An 18,895-nucleotide genomic window follows, 5' to 3' on the forward strand; every position below is an offset into this window, starting at 1 on the left:
CAAGGAAAAGGAAGATGAAACGAGAAAGAAGATAGGGATAGCAAAGAAGTATCAAAAGGAGAAAAAAGAGGAGGATAAATGAGAAACAAAGTTACAAAAAGGAAAAGCAAAAACAGAGATAAAAAGTATGAAATTCAAGAGAATGAAAAGAGAAGGAGTAGAAAGAAAAAAACAAACAAAACAATGAAACAATCAAAGGAAAGAACCCAGAAATTCCAGTGCAGCTGTAGGACAAGCCGAGGAGAAAATTCTGGTGGACTCCTGCCAGTCAAGGACTGGAGTTGCTAGCCCTAGATAGAGTTCCTATAGGCTTAGGTGTTATCTGTGTTCAGGGCACTCAATCTGGAAGTAATCTATGGAGGCTTTGATGGAAGCGGTTTCAGAGTCTGTTAGGCCCACAGGGAAGCTGAGGTCAGGGTGGCTGGTTCTGTTAGACTAATGCTGGTCCGGTGGCTCTGCAAGTTCTATAGGTCTGGAATCAAGCCTGCCTCAATCCAAGGACCAAAGGGGCACAGCCAGTCCTGCCTCACACTAGCATAGCTTACAACCATGCAGCTCCAAAATCCCCGAGAGCAGGGTATATACTGGCAGTGGACAAGGGTGGGAGCTCGTCACACCTCTAGTCACCAGGGGAGCATTGCCATTGCCTGTATGAATCTGCTCTGTCAGGCTACATTCTGTCCTCAAAGATGCTCACAAAAGTTCAAGATGATCATGCTGGGTCTAGCTGGCCATTCACCAGTCAGTCTCCTTTTCTCACCGTCCCTGCTCAACTTCTCCCAGAAAGCATTCCATTCACTTCTATAACCTCTCCTGTGAAGTTCAGGGTTTCTGGATTTTCTTCTGTGCCTGTTTGATTTGTTCTCTCGTATCTTCGTTGTAGAGGGTCTGTGTAGTCTTGCCATTTATTCTTATCCTCATATTACAGATAGAAAAAAAAAAAAAAACTAACTAACTAAATTAGACAGAAAAAACAATACCCAGGCTCAGAGACATTAAGTGATTTGCCCATGGTCACACAGGCAGTAAGGAAGGAAGGGCCTTTGATTCAGACCTATATTTGTCTTGCTCTTTGTCCTGTACTCCTAACCACTTCCACCTCTCAATGGCCCATTCAGAGCCTAACTGCTCTCCTCCCTGAGTGACTTTCTTCCCCTCCGCATTACCCCTCCCCCCCCTCCCCGCCCCCATCCCTTAGGGTTTTCCCCTAACAAATGTGTGGTGTTTGGGTAATGTCTTTGAAAACATGTTTTTTAAGGCAGAAAGCTCACTGGTCTTGCGGGCAGGATTCCAGGTTCCTAGTCTCAGTTCTAGCTCCTGAAACTGCGATCCTCCTGTCTAAGCCTCAGTGTCCCCACCTATGAAATGGACATAACAGCATCCTCCCATGGGTTACCTTGTGAATGACAGAAGAAGCCAACATAAACTTGGAACTATATGTTGCTGTTGTTGTGAAGTGCCATCGAGTCGGTTCCAACCCATAGCGACCTGGATAGAGTTTCCAAGGAGCAGCTGGTGAGCTTGAACCTCCAACCTTGCAGTTCAAACGGCTTTGCAGTCTGGCGCATTAACCCATAGTGCCACACCAGGAACTACATACATGGGCAGAATTATTGTTTTATTTTTAAATGACTATTTGAATTTATAAACTAGTGGCCCAGAATTCTGGTCCTCAGCAGATAGTTTTGTTTTTTATTCCTCTCTCTCTTGCTATAGGGACTTGGTAGGTCCCTCATGGTTGCAAATGGTTAAGCACTCAACTACTAAACTAAAAGTTGGTGGTTTGAACACACCCAACAGTTGCAAAAGGGCCCACCCATGGCTTCTCTCAACTGTAATCCATAAAGACTACAGACAGGGCTTCATGGGGCATCCCTATTCTATAACACATGGAGTTGCCATGAGTTAGAACCAGCTTGACAGCAATGAGTTTGGGGGGTTTCCTTGTTGTTGTTGTTAAGTGCCATCGAGTCGGTTCCGACCCATGTTGTTTTTAGGTGCCATCGAGTCAGTACCAACTCATAGCTACCCTATGCACAACAGAATGAAACACTGCACGATCCTGGGCCAACCTCACAATTGTTACCATGCTTGAGCCCAGTGATGTTGCCACTTGGCCAATCCATCTTGCTGGGATCGTCCTCTTTTTCTCTGACCCTCCACCTTCTCCAGCCACTGGCCCCTCTTGACAACATGTCCAAAGTATGAGAAATGAAGTTTGGTTATCCTGGCCTCCAACGAGCACTCTGGCTGCACTTCTTCCAACACAGACCTGTTGGTTCTTTTGGCAGCCCATGGCACTTTCAATATTCTCCTCCAACACCACAACTCAAAAGCATCAATTCTTCTACAGTCTTCCTTATTCACTGTCCAGCTTTCGCATGCATATGAGGTTATTGAAAATACCATGGCTTGGGTCAGGCACACCTTAGTCCTCAAGCTGACATCTTTGCTCTTCAACACTTTAAAACAGTCTGAGATAAGACGTGATCGGGAACATTTAGGGTTATATAGCCCTGAACAGGGAGTTTCCTTAGGGACCTGGAATTCTTGAGCCAAGGTAGAGAACATGCATACACAATGAAGAAGCCCAGGGACAGTGACAGAATGCAGGAGTCCTGAACAACCAGATCTTCTTCCCTTCTTCCTCTCCACTTCCCTCCCCCATGCCTTAGTTTCCCCTTCTGGATCCTGATTCTGGGTAGGGTCAACAGGGAAAGCTGAGGAGGAAATGGAGGAGTGGAGAATGCAGAGTTGCTGTAACTCCAATACCTTCTGGAGCCTTTTCCCCTCTATCTGCCAGGACCACTTTACTGATTCCAACTCACAGAGACCCTAAATAGAGTCTCTGAGGAGTGGCTGGTAGATTTGAACCATGGACCTTTTGATTGGCATCCAAAAAACAACACAAAAACCTATGAAAGTCAGAGCCTTTGCAAAACAGAAACCTGTCAGAGGAGGAATGTTCACTGGTTGTATATGAGGTAGGATTCTTAGTAGAGAGCAATAGAAAAGTGATAAGTACCCCGTCAAAGGCTGAAAACTTGTGAGAGCTGGAAAAGCAAGCCAGTTCCAGGGAGTTCCAGCTCTCACTGGATTCTACTGTAATAACATAGATTCACATGTGTGGGCATGCTCATGCACAGACATGTATGCCTGCACACTCACGGGCACATGCCCAATGTTAACACACATAATGCTAGTGTTTGTTTCTGAGAGTCTTGCTTGTCTACTTGGGATTCTTCTGATTCAAAACTTACCTTGACATCCCCACCTCCTCACCCCACCCCTGCCAGGGAAGCTTCCCTGGCCAACTCAATCCAATTCTTTTTCCTCTTCTTGCAATTGTATGAGCATTTTTATTTGAATAAATCAGCAGGGAAAGATTTCAAGGCCTGAGTTCAAAGCCCTTTTCCAAACTCTGTGATGTATAGTTATAAAAATAATGCTAAGAACAGAAAGTGACCTTTATTTCTCATCTATAGTCTCAGATGACTCTGGCTTTTCTTTTCTCAAGAAAATAGATTTTTCCCTTGGTTATTAAAAATAATACATGCTCATGTAAAAATATTCAAACAATACAGAAAAGTCTAGAAGGTGTGAGTCAGAAGCATCTGAAATTTTCCTGCTGAGTTAACCACTACATTCAACATTCTTCATATCAAGGAGGAAAAAAAAGACACATGCTAACATACATGCACAGATATTCACATATATAAGAAATTAGATCGTAATATGCACGCTTTTTTCCCCTCTCTATCAACACTATATTACAGGCATCTTTAAATGGCAGTAAGAGTCTGATGATGTCAACATTTGTCACTGTCACCTCTGTGACTCAGGCTTTATTCATTGCCTCCCAGAAGAGAATGGATTTGTAGGTGGCAAGTCAAACCTACCCAGACGTGCTTTGGAAGAAAGACCTGGCAATTTGTTTCTGAAAGGTCACAACCATGAAAACCCTTTGGAGCGGTTCTACTCCGCACACACAGGGCAGCGTGTGTAGATGGAATGAGGCCTCACAACGTGCTGAGTCCATTCAGCTGGCCTCTGGCTGGTCACAGGAGACTTGAGAGAAATAGAAAACTCAAAATGTTTTTAGAGAAGCCCGACCAGCTGAAGAGGTAGGGTGATAAATGTAGAAGTAGGATTGCATTCGGGGGCTTGCCAAATTGACCTCAAAGCAGGAAGCCATACCGCCTGCCCTGGAAAGATGAATTTGGGAGCAAAGGGTTCAGGAGGCAGTGTGGAAATATTTCTACCCACATAGGGGTGACTTCAAGGAGAAGAATTTCAACTTTTTTCTTGGATTTATTTATACCCAACCACTTTCTAAAAAAGGTATTATAGTAGCTTTCAACAAAGGACATATGCAACAAGGGTCAACCAGATGGTCACAGCTCCCCTACAGGACAGAGTGGAACGGCCACATAAGGTTTCCAAAGCTGTAAACCTTTACTAGAAGCTGACTGTCACATGTTTCTCCTGAGGACCAACTGGTAGGTTCGAACCACCAACCTTTTAATTATCAAATGAGAATTTACCACTGTGTCACTAGGGCTCCTGCAAAAAAAGTCAGTCAGCTAGAAACAGAACATCAGGTTCAGGGACAATTTTCACCTGAGCCCCCACAGAAAAGGGCTGCTTCTCCAGCCCTTGGGATGAGCTCGTAAGAAAAGCAGAGTGATCCCAAAAGGGAAGGAAGAAGAGGAAAGGGGCTGGCTGATATGAATGAGCACTGATCCAGAAATCCAAAACCTAGATTTGCCTCCAACTTCTTCCTCTTCCTAATTTTCTCAGTTTGATTAACCGGAGCATTATTCTCAGCTTCCTCACATGTAAACATGAAAATCAAAGTACCTGAGTCATTCTAAACAAGCAACACAGAACTCTGTTCCTACACGTTAACTGACTTGCCTGGAATCTGTCCTTGGATGGGGTCACTGGGAAGATTTTCATGATGCACACACCATACAACTGTACTCCTGGGAGCAGATGGGGACTAGAAGATGGGAGGAAGAAGGAAGACACAAGGGGGCATGTTTATGATGGTGGCCAGCACTCAGCTTCTCCCACTCACAGCCTCTCTAGATAGACCAAGTAGCCCCCAGACTACCATGTTTTATATCCATGACTTCTTCCTGAAACCCAGCTGATTGGATCAGAGGCACCCAAAGCAGCCAGTCAACAGTTGCTCAGTAATGTCTGACTGGGCACAAAACGGTGGACCAGACCAATTGGTTTTTCTCTAGAAAGGCTGAGCCAGTGAGTGCTGGGAGCTGCCACTAAAGATCTTGAGGGCAAGTTGGAGATTAAAAGCTCCTGACGTCTTGAGAATTGAAGTGGGTAGGAAAGAGCAGACACCATGAGTCAGGAGAGGAGCCCCATGGGCAGGGAGAACTAGACTCTGGGAAGTGGTTGAGTCATACCAGGATGCTTATCTATCACTGTTGTAACAATCTATTGCTAACCTCAGGGTTGCAAAAAATAAAAAGATTATTTTATTATAATCCTTCACTTTGTGGGTTGGAATCGAGCAGAGTTTGACTTCTGATCCATGTGCATGGGCAGAGGTATTCAGTTGGTGGGTGGGCTGGTCTGAAGGATCCAAAGTGGCTTCAATCACATGTCTGGTGCTTTGGTGGGATGGCTGGAAGGCTGAGCTCAGCTGGGACTGTCAACCAGAGACCCCCACATGGCCTTTCCAGCACGGAAACCTCAGGGGGGATTAGATTTCTCACATGGTGGTTCAAAGCTCCCTGAGAGAACATTCCAAGAGGCCTGAGCTGAAACTATAAGGCATTGTCAACTCAGAATGTCACATTAATCACATCTCCTGGTGTGGTGCTGCAGGTGAATGCACTGCCCTGCAAGGTCGGCGGTTCAAGCTCACCAGTCATTCCTTGGAAACCTTATACAGGGTCTCTGTCAGAACTGAGTCAAGAGCACTAAACAACATCAATAACTAAACAAGCCACCAAGATCAACCCAGATTCAAAGGAAAGGGAATTATACTTCACTGAACTGCTAACTACAAGGTCAGTGCTTCAAACCCATAAGTAACTCCTTGGAAACCCTGTACAGGGTCACTGTGAATTGGAACTGACTCAACAGCACTTAACAACAACAGTAGATGCTATAGGATAAGCACTGGACTGATAACCACAAGGCTAGTGGTTCAAACTCACCATCCACTCCTTGGAAACTGTATACCGGATCACTATGAGTCAGAAAAAACTTGATGATACTTAACAACAACAAAAAGAGCGATAGCAAAGGATTTGTGACCATCTTGACTCTACTACAGATGAGAAGCTAATAACTTCTACTGCTGAGGGTTCTGGTGGTGGTGGTTATATGCCATGAAGTCGGTTCTGACTCACAGCGACCCTGTATAGGGTTTCCAAGGCTGTAAATCTTAAGGGAACAGACAGCCTCATCTTTCTCCCGTGGAATGGCTGGTAGTTTTGAACTGCTGACCAGAGATAAGCAGCCAGACTCATAACCAGCATGCTACCAGAGCTCCTTGCTGAGGGTCCTACGGCTGACTTGAACCCAGAACACCCATCTGGTCGAAAAAGTTCACTGGTGTTACAGTTCTCCTGTCTCTATTTCTGAAAGCATCTGTCCCCTCACTGTGTGCATCCTCACAATAACACCCCTCTACTGGAGTGAGCTTGACTGGGTTTCTCTTCCTTGTACTCAATGAGCCAACCTGAAAAGGTGGTGACTCCCAAGGCCTTAGAAGCGAAAGCTCAGGTTGTGACAGAAAGAAGTTACCCAAATTGTAGGCTAATAGAGTTTAATAAAAAACCCCTGGTCTTGTCACTGAGCCTCCATTTCCCCATCTGGAACACAGAAGTAAGACTATTGTTCCACCTACTTGATTCATTAGCACTGCAGCTCCATACAATAAGCACTGTACTACAAACCACAAAGTCCACAGTTCAAGTCTGCCAGCCAATCCACGGCAGAAAAGATGAAAATTTCTGCTCCTGTGAAGATGGAAAAGCCTTGGAAACCCTATACAGGGTCACTACGAGTCGAAACTAACTCGACAGCACTTGACAACAACAACAAGAAATCCTGATTTGTTGCAATCAGTAACACAAAAAGCTTTCTTCCTGTCATTTGCCTGATTTCTCTGTAGTTCATATCATGATGCCTATGACCTTGATCTGGGTTCACTCTGTGAATGCTCACTCACAGAAGAGTGAATTTTCCTCATCACTTCCTCTCCCTACTATGATCTCGGCAAACCTGTTTCCTAAGGAAAACATAGGTGTAGATAGTTGAAACAATTGGCCTGTGAGGACCTCTGAGATCTGGAATTCTAGAATTCTGTAGATCTGGAGTAAAGGGAAAGGTTGACATAAAATGATTTTGGGGTGGGTAGGCTGCACAAGACCTTTTGAAAGTGTTTAAGAGCAAAGATGTTAGCTTGAAGACTAAGGTGTGCCTGACCCAAGCCATGGTATTTTCAATAACCTCATACACATGCGAAAGCTGGACAGTGAATAAGGAAGACCATAGAAGAATTGATACATTTGAGTTATGGTGTTGGAGAATATTGAAAGTGCCATGGGCTACCAAAAGATCCAACAGATCTGTGTTGTAAGAAGTGCAGCCAGAGTGCTTGTTGGAGGCCAGGATGGACAAACTTTGTCTCTCATACTTCAGACATATTGTCAGGAGGGACCAATCGCTGGAGATGGACATCATGTTTGGTAAGGTGGAGGGTCAGAGAAAAAGAGGAAGACCCCCAGCGAGATGGATTGGCAAAATGGCAGCATCAATGGGCTCAAGTGTGGCAACAATTGCGAGGTTGGCCCAGGACCAGGCAGTATTTCATTATGTTGTGTATAGGGTTGCTATGAGTCAGTAGTGACTCAATGGCACCTAACAACAACAACAACAACAAAAGACAGCTAGCTGGGTAAGAATAAGGGAGGCAGCTTGAGTAGGATGCAGAGTGGGGTTTATGGGGGCAGGACAGGAATGCAGAGCTTATGAGGGGAGCAATTGTGAGCATATACAGGATGGTTACTGAGAAGGGGAGAGCACATGTTCCCTGAATCCCTAGGGCTCTATGGGGGAACCTTGGGTGCTATGCGAGAGGGGCAGGGGTGAGGCTCTGATCTCTCTCCCCTACTTTCACAGAAGAAAAGTTTGAAAATCATTCATCTGTGTTCTTCTTTGAATCATAAGCATTTCATTTATTCCAAAAACATTTAAGATTTAAGAAACGCTGACAGAGGGCCAGGCACAGAGCTTGTCACCCGAGACCGAGAGAGAATCTGATCATGAAGAGTGGGAGGCACGGACAAGGAAACGCCTTTAGAGCTGTGGCTCTTGCAGAAGGGGAGGCAGGTATAGGGCACAGAGGAGGGAGAGAGGCACCTGAGCTGGGCCTGGGCTGACCCTGGAAAGCCTGTTTCCAGAGGAGACACTGAAACAAGAGTCTTGAGGGAGAAGCAGGGGTGAGGAGCTGGGCAGATAAGGCAAAGGTAAAACTGAACACACAACAAAGTGAAGCACAGGACCTGCCCTATCCATAGACAGTGCCCACTGAGCTCTAACCTCCTGCTTCTTTTCAGGGAACAGGATGTGGAGGGTGGCAGAATGAAGCTAACAGGGCTTCCTGCTTCCACTTTTATCCCCTTCATCCTGGGCGTTGCAAATAGTTAAGTGCTTGGCTGCAAACCAAAAGGATGGCAATTTGAGTGCACCCAGATATGCCTCAGAAGAGGGGCCTGATGGTCCAGCTCTGGAAAATCAGCCATTGAGAAAAGCCTTTGGGGCACAGTTCTACTCTGACACACATGGGGTGGTCATGAGTCAGTCAGCACAGTGGCAACTAAATTTGTTGGGTTTTGAATTCCCTCTTCTGCTGCAGCCAGAATATGTTTCCAAAGGATGCTGAAGGACTTGATGACAAGCCCCAGGCCCATAAAGGATGGGAGGAACCCAGGGGAAACTGGGCTCACAGTGTAACAGTAATGCAACTAGCCAATGCCAGAAGGTAGGGAAAAAGAAGGAGGGAGAAAGGTTTGAACCCTAACTTCATCTTGGAGAGCAGGAAGTCAATTGTCAATGCTTGAAAATTAAAAGGCAGAATTTAAAAATAATCATGTGAACGGGATCCTAGAACAGAAAAAAGGATATTGGGTGAAAACTAAGGTCATCTGAATAAAATATAGCCCTTAGTTAATAACAATGTATCAACATTGGTCCATTAATTGTGACAAATGTATCATACTAATGGAAGATGTTAGTAACAGGGGACATCGGGTGTGGGTATATGAGAACATTCAGTACTAGCTGTGTGGTTTTTCTGTACATCTGTTCTAAAATGAAATAGATTAGTAAAAAAAAAAAGACTACACCATTTTATAGTTTTCCCTTATGTCTTTGTTAGCATTTCTTTTTCTTTCTTTAAAGAGCTAGGCGGTAAGAAAACATTTCTCTGAAGTGGCAATACCATCCTTTTCATCAGTTTCCAACTTCTTCCATGAAAATCGAGTAAAATTCTATCTGAAACAATGTGGGATCATGTCATTCTTTTACTTAAAAACCTTCAAGGGCTCCCCTTTACACTTAAGTTAAAATCCATAATTTTTTATCATTCACCCACTCAACTACCATTTGTTAAGTATCTACTATATGTCACACACTATCCTTTTCAGGATACTTCAGTTGAACAAAACAGTTGTGAATCTCTGATTTCACCGAGCTTTGATTTTCACAAACATGGTCCAGACCAGGGGATTCAATCAGGGGACATTTGGCAATATCTGGAGACAGTTTTAGTGGTTGTAACTGGGGTAGGAGTGTGCTACAGGGATCAGAAGGCGAGAGGCAAGGTTGCTGTTAAACATCCTATGATGCACAGGACAGCCTCCCCAAGCAAGAATTATTCAACCTAGAACGTCAATAGTGTTGAGGTGAAGAAACCCTAGCTGAGAAGGTCTGTGTGATTACCCATGCCCACATCACGAGTCACATCTCCCCAACTAGTATCAGTTTTCCTCCTTCTTTATCCTCTTCCTTGTTTCCTCACTCCTCTGGGCCTTTGTATATTCTGTTCCCTCTCCTTGGAAGCCACTCCCTGCGCCAACAAATTCTAATCATTCTTTAAGCCAAAACCAACTCAGGGTGACCCCAAGTGTTACAGTAAAACTGTGCTCTCTAGTTGTCTTGTCTATACACAAAACAACACTCTTTTACAGAGGCAGGTTGCCAGACCTTTCTTTCCCAGTGCTGCGGAGTGGGTTCAGAATTCTAACCTTTTGGTTATCATTCTTTAGGCCTCTCTTAAATGTCTCTTCTTTAGAGACATCCTTCCTCAAGTTCCAACTCAAATAGAAACCCCCCTCTCATCTTCTTTAGGAGCACTGGTGGTGTAGTGGGTTAAGAGTTGGGTTGCTACATAGGAAGTCCACAAAGACAGTAAGTATTCTGCTAGTCATTGTTCAATGAATGAATGAACGCAGACACTTGAGTTTATTGGGGAAGAGGCAATTACGAAGGTCGCTTTCTCTAGGCAACTGAGATGAAGGCGCATTCATGACAATGGGTGCAGAGAAGAGCTATTCCAGGAAGCCAACAGAAATCCTCTAGTCCCCACCCCGTCTCCCTCCCACCCCACCAACACACATAGTCGGACCCCGAGTGCAGGAACACTGCAGCTTTATTGATTGAAACAATCGCGTCCGCAACTAGAGGTTACATCTGGAGGGCTTAGGGGTGAGAGAGGGACAAAGAGGGGACAGAGGCTGGGGTGGAGACAGAGAGCAAGGCAAAGGGGTGAGACTGGGGTCGTGTAATTCACAAAACAACCCCAATACATTTCACCCATTAATAAAGGGGGTCTCCTGTTGTGCTTTTACCTTGGTGGTGGAGTGGGCTGGGGTGGTCAGACATGTGGGCCTGGGCATGGGTGGGGGATTGGCTTCTTTCTCAAATTGTTGAGACCTCAGGGCCAGAAAAGTCCCTTCCATCCCTTGTTCCTTCTCCTCTCAGGTTAGATATAAAGGCCTTGGTGAGCTGGCCACTCTGAGGCAGGAAGGATGCTTGGACACCACTGGGGCAGAGAGGCCAGCACAGTCCAGCTGAGATGGGATTATGTGGGCAGCTGGCAGGAGAGGGAGGTCTGCACATCATACATGGTCCAGACACGCACACACATGCATACATACATGTGCACAAAATGTATACACATGCATATGTGCGTGTGCATGTGCCCATACATATATACACACACAGATACCTATACACACACATATAGACATACATGTACACACACAAACATTCACACATGTGCATACACACAGAACTCACCCAACAGAGAGGAGAGTGTTAATCTGCCTTTGGAAGCAAGGAAGGCTCCCCTGAACCCAAACTGAACCTCACCCAATGGCCCTGCAGAGACTCCCCAGGGCAGACTCCCTCATGTCAGTCAAGGGGATTGGTGTTGTTCCTATTAAGTGCCCTCAAGTCAGTTTCAACTCATAGTGACCTTGACCCTGTACAGAGTTTCTGAGGAACAGCTTGTGGGTTTGAACCGCCAACTTTGTGGTTAGCAGACTAGTGCTTATCGTACAGCACCTCTGGAAATAGTCCCCATCCCCTTTAGCTGTCATGGGAAAGGACAACAAAAGGATTTGTTCTGCATCCCCTGCCCAGGGACTCCTGGTCCTTACAGAGAAGACAACAGGAGAACAGCTGACCTCCACAGCCCAGGTTCTTGTTAAGGCAGAGAGGAGGGGGGCGGGGGAAAACAGAGTTCCTTCTATCTGGAAGTCTGGGAGAGGGGCTTCCCTGTGGAGGGAGGGGCTATGGTCTGGGAAGAGAAGCCAGAATTTGAGGCAGGGGAACAGTGTCTCCCAGGGCTACATCCCCACCTGAACCCCGAGACAGAGCCAGTTGTGTAACACCTCTGGGGCTATAGTGCGGGGCTTCTAAGGCTGGCTCCACCCCAATTGCTGTGTGACCTGAAGCTAGTTCCTACCTGCCTCTGGGCTTCCTTCTTTGAGGCCCATGCTTGCTCAGACAGCCTGAGCCAGGGGCTCTCACACAGCACAAGGAGAATGGGGAAAGAACGGGGCAGTGGTACAAGGTCAGTCCCAGGAAGAGCCAGGATGGGCGGTCATCCCACAAGGAGGAGACTGAGTCTGTGATCCCAGGGGAAGATAGTTAAGCAGAGATCCTACCCCCCTTCTGCCTACACAGTACTTAGCTCCAGGAGTCCCTTCCTCCCCTAGATACCAGCCTAATGGGAGAAGGGTAGAGAGACCCCAACACCCTGAGGACTGACCCCAGGCTCCCCATTTAAGGCCACAGAATGCCTCGGCCACCCTATTCAAAGGACAAGGCTGCCCCTGGGGAGATGCACTGGATCCAGCCAGCCAGGTCTCTCCTGGGCTGGGGCACTGATGGGCCACCTACCAACACAGAGACATAAAGACACACAGTACAGCCAACATGGCTACATGGATGCTGACTCAGACTCCCAGTGGCACACAGACAGTCCTCAGTTGCAGACCTACTGACGCATCCACACATGAACTGACACACCCCTAGGCCATCACATCACCCACTAGCACATGCTGACACCCACATCCCCTAGAGACCCGCTGGTACATTCATCCATCCATCCAAGTGGACACACAGGTTCAAAGAGATGCAGTGACTAAAGCCAAGGCTAAGCCACCCTCAAGGCAGGACTGACCTCAGCCCACACTGACCTCCTGTGGCACACCCTATGCCTGGTCAACTCTGTCCACATGACCCACACAGCTTTCCAAACAGACCAGGAACTCAGGATAACATGAATGAGGTCCAGCCCAGCCACTGTACCAGGCTCTATGGATATGGCCGAGGAAAAGGGAGATGCTCCTACCACAAGGCAGCAAGGACAGGGGCTAGACGTATCAGAGGGCTGAGAGCAGCAGACACAGGGTGCATGGAAACCCCTAGGAGAAAGTGCCTGGGGCTATTCACCTCTGGGTCTCCAGTCATCCATGCCCAGCAAGTGAGAGCTCAGTGGCCCCCACCCTCAGGTTCTGAGGAGCTTTTAAGCATTTCTATGCCAGGCTGCACTCTAGGCTAATTAAGTCCAAATCTCTGGAGTGGGATCCAGGCATCAGCGTTTTTAAAGACCCTCTGGTGGTTCGTCTTCAGCCAGGGCTGGGAACCACTGATTTATGTAATCATTCCATTGGGCAAGGAGGTCAGCTGAGTGATCACCACCATGCAGGAGGCGAGGCAGCCAGGCAGGAAGGCTCAGAGGAGGAGCTCACAGTCTAGTTGGGAGCCACGGACTCTGCACAGATGAGACAATGAAGGAATGACATGCAGCAAATGTAACTCATTCTGGACCAAGGCCTCAGCTGGTCCAGGAAGACAGCCATGCTGGTTAGAGCATTGAGAGGCCCAGTTCCAGCCTGGCCCAGCCACCCACCAGCTGTTGATGATGAGGATCACACAGGCCTGGCAGAGTGGCCTTGGTTCCCGCCTGCCTCCTGGCACAGCACCACTGCCCACGTTCTAGGCCTCTTCTCTGCAGCTGCCCACTCAGATGTCCTAGGAGGAGTCCCCCATGGCCCTCATTCCCCTCCATGAGTGCTTGCATTTCAGTAGTCACCAGAAAGCTTTTGGTTATATATAGGAGATGAATGGTGGGGTTCCAGGCCCTGGTGGGCAGCTTGAGAGTACAGATGAGATGGGAAGGGGTCTATCTGGCCAGCACCCCACAAACTCACATGTCATTCAAAGAGATGGACATGCATGCTGACTTATACAGACACACACAGAGATGGGGTAGACACAAGCAGATCTGTCTAATCGAACACTAGACCCATACTTACACACACTCCTGCCCAGAGATATAGATGGCCGCAAACACTGCATACACGCACACACATACTGCCACATGCACACAGACATACAGACAGCCTGAGGGAAGGGGCTGGACCTCCTCTCTCTATGGATGGTTGGTGGAGGGCTCAGGGGTGATGCTGAGAGGGGTCTAGAGCCCATCTTGACCATTTCAGACCCCCAACCTATGACCCAAGGGCAGGGAGCCCTTTCACAGCCCAGGACATGAGGCTGAGAGGGCCAGCAACTGCCTCCATCCACCAGCCCCAGCACTACAAACCCCTCTTCCTTCACTGGTCCTGGGTGGGAGGGGAGACAACTAACTAGACAGTGCCTTGCAGTGAGAGGGGGTTAGGGGCAGACCCTCTCCACACACAGACCCTCCTCTCCAGGGCACCGTTCATGCCAAGTATACAAGCAATGGAAGCTCCACTTCATTCAGTGCCCAGCAAGCGGTACTTCTCCTCTGTCCCTCTAAATCATGCCTAATCCTGAATAGCTCCCAGCCACCATCCATCTCCCAGTTCCTCTGAGACCCAGCTGGGGCGAAGGTTAGGCCAGCCACCTCTCTGTCAGGAACGTGCTCGCAGGAATCCAGCTGCTTGCAGGGATAGGATGGGGTGGGGGTGTCATTCTTCAGATTGCCCAGGCTTAAGACCTTGTGTGCTGGGCCCCTTCAAAGGGGGCACAGTGAGGAAGGGAACTATAACATCCCAAGAACAGTTTGGAGGGTCTGGGGGGGACCTGGGATCTCCACCATCCAGCCCTCTCTCTGAAAACAGAGTTCTGTGTAGCAGGCAGCTCACCGTCTTGTCATCACAAGCTCACCAAGTCCCCAGTGGCCCTACCCAGCCCCAGGAGGTCCTGGAGTCTGGCCCCACTTCTGGCAAAGCCTCGAGGCTGAAGTTCCGGCCTTGAGTTAGGGGACAGGGGAAAAATCAGCAACATCACAAACACAGCCAGGACAAGGCCTATGTCACGCCGAGATCCCTGGGGTGGTGAGTGCCTTTCAGGCGGGTCCCCTGTCTCCACAGTAAAGAAGGTGCTGGCAGGTTGGATAGAAACTTGTGCTTTAATATATCTCTGTGTGTGTGTGTGAGTGAGTGAGTATGAGTGTCAAACAACCATCTCCAGGCCTCAGAACCGGGCCTTTGTCCTCATTCTCTGTTCTTCCTCACAGCCAATGCAGGCCCCTCCCTGGCAGGCTGGCCCTGCCCTGGGCACCCCGGCTGGCGGGGGTCAGTCTTTGGTACAATGCGGACACTTTGGTGTGCCAGGGGCGGGGCGGGGTGGGGCCTCGCAGCTCTCATCATCTCTGCAACGCCAAGAGGAAGATGGCCATGGGCCCCCAGAGCTGTGGGTGGGGCTGGCAGGAGGCTCCACTGCCGGGCATTACCACCACTGCGTTGGGAGAGAGGGAGGAAACAGCCAGGGCTCCAGTCAGCTCCCACAGGGGCAGAGAGGGGCAGACAGGCAGGCCATGGGCAGGCCTCACTGTCTACCCTCAATGCACATAGATAAACTCGTAAGCACAGAAGTGAGGTGGTGTTGGGATTGGGGTTAAGTCAGCCTGTCAGGGTTCAAATCCTTGCTTTGCTGCTCATTAAGGCAATTCATTTGACTTCAGTGAGCCTCAGGTTTCCTCATCTGTAAAATGGGTCTCATAGTAAAAGCTACCCCACCAAAAGACTGGTATGAGGAATACATGCAATCATACATGCCCAGGTTTTTGTACCTTGCCCGATGCTACATAAACTCAAACTATTATTATTAGAAACATTTGGCCAAAGGAGAGCACAAGCATACCCAGAGGCATATTGGGGCACATAGGAGCCACTCTGACATGCAAATAATTTAATAAGCTTACACAAGTTCAAGGTCTAGATGTTCTATTTGCCCTAGTGGTACCCCAGAGACTGAGTCAGGTGGGGCCCATGGTAGGCCTAGTCTCACAGTTACAGGCACACAAATCTAGTCACTCAGACACCCTGAACCCCATTCAGACAAACATTCCGCCAACACAGTGCCCACCCCTGCAGCACCCCCACCGCCTTCCCGTCTTGCACCTTTATTGGGATCCATCTGCTTCCGGGGACATTCTCCTTTCTTCACTGTGACGTCATCTATGGCGATATCCCCTAGGTAGCCTGAGCCTCGAACCCCCTCAAAAATAATCTGGGGTAGGGTCAGAGAGCAGGATGCAGGGGTTGGGAAGGTTCTGTAGGGTATTGGATATCCCGCTTCTCCCTCCTCCCACATGTCCTGCTATTCTCTCTGGCTCCCAGAACAAGCACTAGGCCTGGCCAGAGCAGGTCCCCAGTACCTGGACAGGCCTGGGAGAAGCATCTGGGCCCCTCAGACTCACCTGGAAGGGCCCATTGGGATTGATGGGCACATGGGCCTGCTGCCACACATTGCCCTTATTGCCGCTGAGGGACCAGGCATGCGTGTCCAGGCCCCCTTTGTTCCGAGACCGCACCAGGAGGTTGAGGGAGCCTATGCCGGGATGCAGACAGGAAAAATGTGAGGGCTGGGTGAGGGCATCTTCCACATTCACCAAGCCCTCGGCTGCCGCTGCTGCCCTCGGTGTTGTCCCTGTTGGCAAGGGTAGGGTTCAAAGCAGGAGCAGCCAAACAACCTCCCCCCAGATGGGATCTTCTCCCATCCCCAGAGGGGTCCAATGTCCCATTAGCTCTAAGTGGGCTTTGACACAGGCAGGGCAAGGGTAGGTAGTAGCAGGACAATTTACAATTTTTCCTTCATTTTTTCCCCATCTCTGTTAATCAATCTCCATCTCTGAACACATTTGCCCCCACCCCCACCACCACTACACACACATACTCTTCCCCCTCTGGACAAAGGAGTTGTCCCAGGGCAGTGGGGTCTGTATTAAGTACAAAGCAGGATTCCAAACGAAACATGACCCATGACATGATTTCTGGGGGTGCAGGCATAGACTTTACAAGTTTTACATGTGTGTTTTAAGAGGTAAATAAAGCTAGCCTTTCCATGAGTCCTCTACTATTAATGCTTTGTTGTTATTGCTGAGTGCCATCGAGTTGGTTCTGGCTCATGGCAACCTTATATAGGGTTTCCCAGGAGCAACTGGTGGGTCTTAACTGCTGACCTTTTGGCTCAAACTGACCTTGCAGTCCAGGACATTATCCTGCAAGTACCACACCATGCTTAATTAGGACAAAGCTAAAGGAAAGAGTGATTTGATTTAAACAATAATATTAGTATATGTGCTACATACAAAAATAGCTGACCTCACAGTTCAAACCAACTTTGAGGTCGAGTGCTTATCTTACAGCACCATATCAGTACTACTAGGGTGCCTTGTTGTTGTTGTTGTTGTTGTGTGCCGTGGAGTCGGTTCCGACTCATAGTGACCCTGCACAGGGTTTCCGAGACTGTTAATCTTTATGGGAGCAGAACGCCTCCTCTTTCTCCTGCGGAGCAGCTGGTAGTTTCAAACTGCTGACCTTGCGGTTCACAGCCGATTCGTAACGACTACGCTCTTAGCGGTGGTAAAAATAGTGAAAGTGAAATGTTGTAAATATCAGCCTGAAGGTGTGGAGCTCATGTGCCCACAACCAGAGTGACTCAGAATTCTGGGGGTGCCAGAGAACACTGGAAGATAAGGAGGGGATCGATCATGCTTGGCTAAGAGCACCCTGACACTCTCCAGCCCTCCCAGCCCACCTTGATCCCTGGTGATAGGAAAGACATGGCTCAGATGAAAGGGAACTCAATCTCAGACACTGACTGGTGGCTGGCATTTTCATGGTGCTACCCACAGACAAACCCGCACCATCTGTGACACGAGATCAACAGACGCCCCAGTGAGAGAGAGCCACCAAATGTTACCTGGGCTGAAAGGAGTTGGCTTGGACCAAGGAGAGCCAGCCAGCAAGACACAAAGTCTGGGGACAACTGGTGTGTAGAGCTGCCAGGTGGGGCAGGAGAAGAGGAAAGAGGAGGGACCAGGAGAGCATGAAACTGTCTCCTCCACAGCAACAGACCCCAGCCTGGGGTGAAGAATACATAAGGCCTGGGGGCACCCTCATTAGCAGCAGAGTCCTGGAGAGGGCTGCAACCAGCACCCAGTGGGCCAGGAGGGACTCAATGCCTTCTCGGGACCTTGCAACCCCCAAAGGGACCTCCTTCTTTCTTAAATTGAAGCTTCCCAGGTACAAACTGGGAGTGCAGTAAATCTGTAGGCTAAGCACTGGACTGCAACCCACGAGATCCATGGTTCAACTCCACCAGCTGCTCCAAGGGAGAAAGATGAAACATACTGTTCCTGCAAAGGTTTACAACCCTGTGCAGGGTCACTGTGAGTCAGAACTCACTCAATGGCACTTAACAACAATGTCCAAACTATTCTTTGCTATGGTGTAGCAGTTAGTGGGATTCACATCTTCTCTTCCCTATACCAATCAAAATGGAGGATTAGGTATATGTGCGGTGAAGAGCTCTGTCAGCAACAACACAGAATACCGGGTCAAGCAGTCTCAGGGGATGGTGCTAGAACTCTGAACCACATACAAAGGAAAATTTAGAAGATTGGAAGGTAGGGGAATTTGTAGCAGAATGAAGAAATCCATTGCTTTCTAATTCAAGACGCTCAGCTAATCCTAGAGCCGCCATCTTGGGAGAGAACCAAGCAGGGGAAGGATCAGAACAGCCACGAACGCTTGACAGAACCGCAGAGATACAGGTGTGGACATTCATTTTTTTCGTACCTGTTCATTGGTCTCTCTATCTGCGCACCTCCATTCTGGTGACTAGAGGGGGGGCCTGAACAAATAAATACCCCACCCCCACCCCTGGAGGGTTCTACTACGCATGCGCACAGATCTCCTCAAAATTTAAAGTTAACAGTTTCCACTTAAAACCAAACAGCCACCACTCGTCTGTCAGTTTGTCATACTGTGGTGGCTTGTGAGTTGCTGTGATTCTGAAAGCTATGCCACCAGTATTTTAAATACCAGCAGGGTCACCCATGGTGGAC

At 48.3% G+C, this 18,895-nt stretch overlaps 1 protein-coding gene across 1 annotated transcript in view; it reads right to left on the reverse strand.

Moving 5' to 3' along the window:
- Positions 1-15,187: 15,187 nt before the first annotated feature.
- MDGA1 (MAM domain containing glycosylphosphatidylinositol anchor 1) overlaps positions 15,188-18,895 on the reverse strand; it is a 91,786-nt gene continuing 88,078 nt past the window's right edge. The window contains exons 15-17 of the mRNA XM_006860424.1: positions 16,244-16,374; positions 15,945-16,053; positions 15,188-15,279 (exon numbers count right to left, since the gene is read on the reverse strand). Coding sequence (XP_006860486.1) covers positions 15,188-15,279; positions 15,945-16,053; positions 16,244-16,374 — 332 coding nt within the window. The remainder of the gene's footprint in view (positions 15,280-15,944; positions 16,054-16,243; positions 16,375-18,895) is intronic.

The sequence above is a fragment of the Chrysochloris asiatica genome, unplaced genomic scaffold (genome assembly GCF_000296735.1).
Source record: "Chrysochloris asiatica unplaced genomic scaffold, ChrAsi1.0 scaffold00038, whole genome shotgun sequence".
In the NCBI taxonomy this organism is placed as follows: domain Eukaryota; kingdom Metazoa; phylum Chordata; class Mammalia; order Afrosoricida; family Chrysochloridae; genus Chrysochloris; species Chrysochloris asiatica.